This window comes from the organism of the source record quoted next, unplaced genomic scaffold (assembly GCF_019419815.1).
Source record: "Pyrus x bretschneideri cultivar Hongxiangsu unplaced genomic scaffold, Pyrus_bretschneideri_v1 Contig70, whole genome shotgun sequence".
In the NCBI taxonomy this organism is placed as follows: Eukaryota; Viridiplantae; Streptophyta; class Magnoliopsida; order Rosales; family Rosaceae; genus Pyrus; species Pyrus x bretschneideri.
The window spans coordinates 217,832-226,349 of NW_025999810.1; the positions used below are offsets into that span (position 1 = coordinate 217,832).

The window sequence follows — 8,518 nt, forward strand, 5'->3', positions numbered from 1 at the left end:
TTCAAATTGCATGTGAGATTTGAGTTGAGAAACTCAGGTTTTGACCCCGCATGCCCTCCGTTCGTGAAAGTTCAATGTCTAAATAGTACTTTTTGATGTTGAATTAACAAGATGTTAGAACATGCTTATAAAAGCTAAGTTATACATTCATGGGTACAAGTGGGATTAAATTGGACTAAGGCAAAGGACTTAATGAGGAAGTACACTTGGATTACGTGTGAGTGGATCCCTTTAAAACTTTTGTTTTCGATTAAATTGTTTTGATGAACAAATGATTTGAAATCAATTTGATGAAACTTAAGTAAAATTGATATTATGACACTATTGTGAATTTAATAATTTATTGTTACTAAATGGTCATTATGCACTATGTACCAGCTATCTACAACCGTATGACTATTTGTAAGTATTGATATTTCTAGTAGAGGCTAGATCTTATGAGTGATTTCCCGTAGAATATTTAGCTAGTAAAGGCTAGCAATACATAGTAGAGGTGGATCTGAGCATCCCTTTAAAGAGGGTGCTAATTGTGAACCCTTGATGAGGAAAGTCCTATCCTTATTAGTTACGAGAAGTTGTTTAAAGTTTGTTTTTATTGTGGGTGTAAGAGATCAATGTACACGCTTACTTAGAAGAGGCCTTAGATGGTGGGTATGTCATGATAGACAGAGTGTTCGAGGATGAACTTTTGGTATACACTGAAGATAACCATGTTGATGATGATGTGAAGGAATCCCTACAAAAGGATGTGATGTTGTGCTTTCCTTCTAATGTTAATCATGAAGAAGAGAATATTGACCGTGAGGAGGCTAGAATTAGAGAAGTGGTGGAGACTCAGAGGAGGAGGGTTGGACCATAGTGGTTCATAAGTTGAAAAAGAAAGTTGACAATAAGAGAAATGGGGAGCTGGTGGTTGATGATGCCATATCAAAGAATGCTAGGAAAGAGGTAGGAAAAGTTTTAAGTGTAAGTGGATACCTAGGGCTGATCTTGTGCTGGACTAGAGGAAGACTTAAGGTAACTCTAACAAAGAGCAGAAGGTAAATGCTAAAGTTCTTGTTCACTTAAATGATAATTCTACTCTTGCAGCTACACTTCTGATCATTAAGAAGACTAATATAGTTACTATAATTCATAATAACTGTGTTGTGCATGTTTTAGTCAATGTTTGTTTCTATTATATGTCATTTGTATGGTCATGATATGGTAGGTAAGAATTGAACTAGAAGTATTGGGAAAAGTAGCTCTGCTGCTGGGGATGTTGTGGCATTTATCATGGCGACGGAAACAAGGATAAGTACTACTAGGCCTAAAGTAGGCGTTTTAAGTCCAAGGAAGCATATCCAAGAGTGTTAGTGAATTCAATTTTAAACTAAGAATATTGATGATGAATATGGAAGAACACTCAGAAAACTTAAGAAGGAAGAAGAAGATAATTGCGATCAAAATCACAGAGAATATCCCTTTGCAAATTCTTCCATATATTTTGGGGCACTTTTTCTCATACATAAGAGCTCCTACACTCCAACAATATAACCGTTGGAAGTGAGGGAGAGAGAAAGAGAGATACAACTTTAAATTCAATCTTAGCCATCCAAACTATACTACACTGAGATTAAGACACTTGTTCAATATCAAGCCCTATGAGACTTGACTAACACATTAAAATTTTAACACACAGGCTCAGCCTATGAGCTAAAGCTTTTCTCTAAACAAAAATTGTAATCTTCCTTTTATCAGTTCATCACATTAAAATTTTAACACACAAGCTCAGCCTATGAGCTGAAGCTTTTCTCTAAACAAAAATTGTAATCTTCCTTTTATCAGTTCATCAATTTACACTTCAACACTCCTCCTAAATTGTGAATTGATCTCACTCCTAATTGCTCTCTAAGATGACAGAATTGATCCTTAGCAAGAACCTTTATGAATATGTCTGCTACTTGATCTTTGGTTGGACAATACACCAAGTCAATGATCCCATTTTGCAAAGCTTCCTTGATAAGGTGATACCTTATGTTGATGTGTTTGGTTTTCTTACGAAAGATAGGGTTCTTAGTGATTGCAATGGCAAAAGTGCTATCACAGTTTAGTGGAGTTGCAACAATCTGTGTTTCACCAAAATCCTCCAACACAAACCTTAACCAAGTTGTTTGTGAAGTGGCTTCTGCTACACTAGTGTACTCTACCTGGAAGTTGTGGATAGTGCAACACAGTGTTGCTTAACTGAGGACCAAGAGAATACTCCATTTCGAAAGGTGAATGCATACCCTAAAGTGCTTCTCATATCATCTTCAGATCCACTTCAATCACTATTACATAATCCAAACAACATTGCTTCTTGTCCTTTCTTGTACTCTAAGCCATAGTCCAAAGTTCCTTGTATGTACCTCAGCACCTTTTTAGTAGTTCTATAGTGATTATTGGTTGGACAATGCATGAATCTTGCTAACAGACAAGATGCATACAAAATATATAGCCTAGTTGCAGTGAGATACAACAGGATGCCAACTATTTTCCTGAATTGTGCTTCATCTGCATCTCTACTATCATCATCTTTTCTCAACGTATCATTTGGAACAACTGGAATACTAACAGGCTTACAATCCTGCAATCCAAACTTCTTGAGTAGAGAGGTAGCATACTTCTTTTAGATAATGAAAATGATGCAGCAAACCCAAATCTATCATTTCGTACTTATACATCATATCAGCTTAGAATTCTTCCATCATCTCAATACAACTTCCAGTATAAATGATATCATCCATATAAATCGACACAATGAGCATTCATGCACCTTCAATCCCTTTTGTATACAAGGTTGCTTCACTGTCACTCTTCTTGAATCCACATTCTTCAAAATAAGCATCAATTTCACTATACCAAGCCCTTGGAGCTTATTTCAGTCCATATAGAGCTTTGTGCGACTTGTACACCTTATCTTCTTCCCTTTGACAATAAAACCCTCTGGTTGATCCACATACACCTCTTCTTGAAGTACTCCATTCAAGAATGCAGACTTAACATCCAGTTGAAATAGCTGCCAATTATTCTTTGTAGCAAAAGCAATCAATGTTCTTATGGTATCCAACCTTGCAACAGGTGCAAATGTCTCATTGTAATCCACACCAGGTTTCTGTGCATACCCCTTTGCCACCAACCTTGCTTTGTTTTTCTGTACAGATCCATCCAAGTTCAAGTTGGTCTTGTATACCCACTTTACTCCAATTACTGGCTTGTCATGTGGTTTGTTCACTAATTCCCAAGTCTTGTTCTTTTCAATCATGTTGATCTCCTATTGCATTGCAACTTTCCAAGCTTCATCTTGTGCAGCATCATCAAAACACTCAAGTTCAATAATACACAGGTTATAGTGCCCATATACTTCACTTAGAATTCTCCATTTCAAAGGGGTTGAATTGAAAGCTTTTGTATCAACAAGCACCCTTGTACTCTGAATACTTGATCTTTCACTAGAAGTGGGAGATTTTGACCTGAAAGAACTTCCAGATTCATCTTCATTAGTTTCTCTAAACTCAGGTGAGATTAGAGGAACACAGACTTCTTTCACTTTGTTTTCTTCCCAGTTACACTTCTCATTTTCATTAAATACTACATCTCTTGACACAGTCACCTTCATTGTGATTGGATTAAGGATTATGTACCCCTTCTCACAGGATCTATATCCACTAAAAATTCCTTTTGCACTTGATGCCTCTAACTTGTGTCTCAAATCTCTAGGTATTAATGAATAGCGCACAACACCAAATACCTTGAGATGTTTAATCCCCGGTCTTCTTCCACTATAAGCTTCAAATGGTGTGACCTTGTCCAGTGCACTTGTAAGGCATCTATTCAATAAGTAAACTGTTGTGTTGATTGCCTTTCCTCATAGCTTGTAGGGTAGCCCTTTCTCATGTAGCATACTCTTAGCCATCTCTACTATTGTCCTATTCTTCCTTCTGCCACTCCATTTTGCTGCGGAGTGTAGGACACAGTGAGCTGTCTTTCCATACCAATTGATTCACAAAGTGCATTAAACTCAGTAAAGGTGAACTCTCAACCCCTGTCACTTATCAGTTTCTTCAGTAGATAACCACATTGCAGTTCAACCATAGCTCTAAACTTCTTAAATATCCTAAGCACCTCTGACTTATTCCTCATCAAGTAGATCCAACACATTCTCGAGTTGTCATCAATGAATGTGAGGAAATATCTGTTTCCACTTACAGTTGGAACCTGCATAGGTCCTCAAACATCATAATGTACCAATTCCAGCTGTTCTTGTGCTTTCCAAGTAACCTTCTTAGGAAATGACTCCCTATGACGCTTCCTAAGTACACAATCTTGACACACATCATTGCTATCTTGGATTTCAAGTAGCCCTAATACCATTCCTTAACTCTGTAATAGTTTGAGACTCTTGAAGTTTAAGTGGCTAAATCTCTTATGCCATATCTTTGCACATTCTTGCACACTTGTTCTTTGTGCCAACTCCTTTTTTGTGCTAAAAATAAAGGGAAAACACCTATTTCCTTATTGTTTAACTGACCACCAAGTTACTTAGAAACCTGTCATCAAACGCATCCATTATGTAGTCTCCAAACAGAAAAAAGTAACCATGCTCTATCATCTGGCCTACACTAAGTAAATTCTCTACAAGACCAGGTACAAGCGTCATTTCCTTTATGTATCTCTTACCCTTCATTGTCTCAATAACCAGTGTCCAATTTCCTGCCACTTCAACCAAAACTCCACTGCTTACTTGGACTTTGGCTTTCACATTTCTGTCAATATCTACAAGCAAGTCTTCTCTGGATGTCATATGATTACTGCATCCACTGTCTATGTACCACACATCACTTATCTTCTTCACTTTACCAAAGTGTTTAGCATAAAACAAATTACCTGTTTCTTCCACCCGATGAGCAAAATTTACTTGTTGCACATCCCTGTTTGTATTGCAGTACCTTGCAATGTGTTCAATTTTATTGCACTTGTGACACTTGACCTTGTTCTTGACCCAACATTCACCATAGTGCAGTCTATCATAGAATTTACACTTGTCTCCAATGTTATTTACCTCATTTTTCACAGGAACACCAGCCTTGTTACTCCACTGTTTCCTTTTTGACTTAGAGTTCTTTTGGTATTTGCCATTGTTAGCTTGACCATTAAACCTATTTGGTTTTGATGCAATGTTTAAGCTAGCAAATGCCTTCTATGTGCTGCTCTCACCATGTTTATCAAGTTTTTGGTCATAACCTTTTAGAATGGCAACCATATCTTGAGTGTCTATGGTCTCCAGATCTTTAGTGTTCTCTATCACTGATGTAGTACTATCATAAGAATTAGGCAAACTAATTAACAGTTTCTGTACAATCCTTTGATTTCTCAAATCTTCCCCATAACTTCTTATTTGATTAATCAGATCAAACAGTTTAGCAATATACATGGAGAGGGATTCATTATCATTCATACGAGTATACTCAAAATCTCATCTAAGACCTTGAAGTTTCATAGATCTTACTTACTTATCACCAATGAATTCTTGTCTCAGAATGTCCCACGTTGCCTTTTCACTTTTCTGAGTTGCGATCTTTGGAAAAATTTGATTTAAAACAGCACATTGGATGATTCCAAGTGCTCTAGCATCCTTGACTACATTATCTCGCATTAGCCTTTTCTCCACCTCCGTGAGCTCCTCTTCCTTCTTCATCGGAGTTTCATAGCCATTTTCAACCAAATTCCACAGTTCTTGTGAACGGAAAATGGTCTTCATTTTGATTTGCCAGAAATCAAAATTCTCGTCATTGAAAACTGGTGCTCTGAGTTCTCCCCCTCCAAATCGAGCCATGTTAGACTCGATGACTGATATAAACTCGAATCACCGCAATGAGCCTTTGCTATGAATCTAAGCTCAATCCTTCACAGACACGACGTCCAGAAGTTCAGACTCAACCTGGCTCTGAGTCCATATTAGTGAATTCGATTTTAAACTAAGAATATTGATGATGAATATGGAAGAACACTCAGAAAACTTGAGAAGGAAGAAGAAGAGAATTGCGATCAAAATCACAGAAAATATCCCTCTGTAAATTCTTCCATATATTTAGGGGCACTTTTTCTCACATAAGAGCTCATACACTCCAACAATATAACTGTTGGAAGTGAGAGAGAGAGAGAGAGAGAAAGAGAGTTATATACAACTTTAAAATTCAATCTTAGACATGCAAACTATACTACACTGAGATTAAGACACTTGTCCAATATCAAGCCCCATTAGACTTGACTAACACATTACAATTTTAACACACAAGCTTAACCTATGAGCTGAAGCTTTTCTCTAAACAAAAATTGTAATCGTCCTTTTATTAGTTCTTCAATTTACACTTCAACAGAGAGGAGGTTGATGCAAAAGTAGAAGACAGCCACAAGAATCTTCTTTATGAAATTGACTGATAAGTGCATTGCTTGGAATTGTAGGGGTCTAGGGAGACCGGATTTTAGCAGTAATTGTAGTTTTTTGTATTCTTCAACAAAGTGATTTCATTATTAATAATTGTTGGGATATAGATAAACTAAATGAAGTTATGGATAGAGATATTGTTAAAAAGATTTGCTTACTTCCTATTCCTCTTTGAGATATAAAGGATAAATTTGTCTGGGGTATTTCTAACAATGGTGGTTTCTCAGTCAAGTCTACAACTTGACGCCAAAACGGCAACAAGTTCAATCTTTTAAAGAAAATATGGAAGCTGTCTATTCTTCCGAAGGTTAAAATGTTTGTTTGGCTTATGATAAATAACAGGATACAAACTAAATAATATTTAAGTAAAATTGTCAATAATATTAATAAAATGTGCCTGATGTGGAGCCTTAAATAACCGCAAAAATTCTATAGGCCACACTTGGAATTTTGCTTAAGAAAGAGAAGATTGCCCTCATTAAATGGGCAAGTTCCTCAGATACCCCCATGCACAGCTCAACACCCCTGAAGATCCAAGTAGCTAAATGCGGCTGCCCACAGCTCACCTACTATGGCAAGGAAACGTCAAAGCATTAAAGATAAGGATGCTGCCATGTACATGGTAAAACCCTAACACCATGGTTGGTCCTCTCTCCCTATATATATCTCCAATTCTACCAAATTCCGGTAAGCTGTTACTACCCCTAAAAGCCCTAAACACAAACACTTACTCTATTCAGAGAAACTAACTTAGGCATCAGAGATCCATTGGCCTAACCCCTTCCCCCCTCCCCCTCCTCCCAACCCCGTGGGCGCGTGAGGCTTAGGTCTTTGATCAAATGTGTTGATCATTTTGTGGGTGCATTTTCACAAAGTAAGAGACAGTGAAAATTTACATCGACACTCAATATGTCAAAATGAGGAGAAGGATCTAAATCATCTATTTATCAAGTGCCAGATTGCTAAACAGATTTAGAATCTTTCTTTTATTGCTCCTCCAAATACCAATAATATTATAGTGATAATATCTTCGATTGGATGGAAACTCTGAGGTCTCGTGATACTGAAGACATGTCGGAGTTGAGTAAGGTCATGCATATTCTAAATTGTTGGCAAATATGGTCAAAAAGAAGTAATTTGGTCTTCATGAGTGTTGTCCCAACTCCCGCTCGGGGAGTTTCCATTGCAACTAGTTTAGAAAAAGTTTTTCTTGCGAGCTAATGAGAGGCAAGTTTGTAAGGGTACTACTCCTCCTGATCAGATTATAAAATGGCACATCCTGATCATAATGATATGGTTAAGCTTTTTGATGGGTCAGTTACTAAGGACTATGCTGCTGCAGCATATGTGCTAAAAAATTGTGATGGTCAAGCCATTGGAGCATGAGCTTTTAATTTGGATGGAGTCACTATTTCCGTGGATGAAATGATGGGCTTGAGAAAAGGCTTAAGTTTACGAAGTCCAAGGGTTTTCAAAAAGTGGTGGTGGAGGGTGATTTGAAGCTTTCATGAGGCAGTGCAAGGAAAGTGGGAGGTCCCTGGAAGGATTAATCTATCATTGAGGATGCTCGCAGTCTTCCTTGCTCTTTCAACCAAGTTGTTTGGAACCATATATACCGGAAGGTAAACTTTGTTACAGATGTCTAGGCTCACCTTGATCTTTCACTTGCGAATCCTCATATGTGGGATTATTGCTTGCCGGCTATTGCTCTCAATGCTTTTAATTTTGAAGGTTTTGTCTTTAATGATATTCTTTCTTAATTAAAAAGAAAAAAGAAAATTTTCATCAAGCATTATTTTGTATTTTTTTTTCCTTTGAATTGATTGCCAGACAACTATTTCATCAGGCAAAATATTTTAAATTTTTTATTTCAATATGTCTGACAAAATGGTTCCATTGGGCAAGTTTTATTTGTCAGGCCAAGTTGGTCAACATAATTTCCTCGTCAGACAAACATGAAACATATGAGCAACAGTTTTGCGCGACAGTCATTTCTCAACGAAATGTTGTCAGGCAAATAAATAGGCGACGAAACCTTATTTGGTCCGA

The 8,518-nt window shown here is 37.2% G+C and overlaps 1 protein-coding gene across 1 annotated transcript; it reads right to left on the reverse strand.

Moving 5' to 3' along the window:
- Nucleotides 1-3,295: 3,295 nt before the first annotated feature.
- On the reverse strand, nucleotides 3,296-5,857 carry LOC125472648. Its single transcript, XM_048574304.1, has 4 exons — nucleotides 5,535-5,857; nucleotides 4,553-5,180; nucleotides 4,147-4,239; nucleotides 3,296-3,634 (listed from the first exon to the last, which is right to left on the reverse strand). The coding sequence occupies exons 1-4, from the start codon at nucleotides 5,855-5,857 to the stop codon at nucleotides 3,296-3,298; spliced, it is 1,383 nt and encodes a 460-aa protein (XP_048430261.1).
- Nucleotides 5,858-8,518: the final 2,661 nt, after the last annotated feature.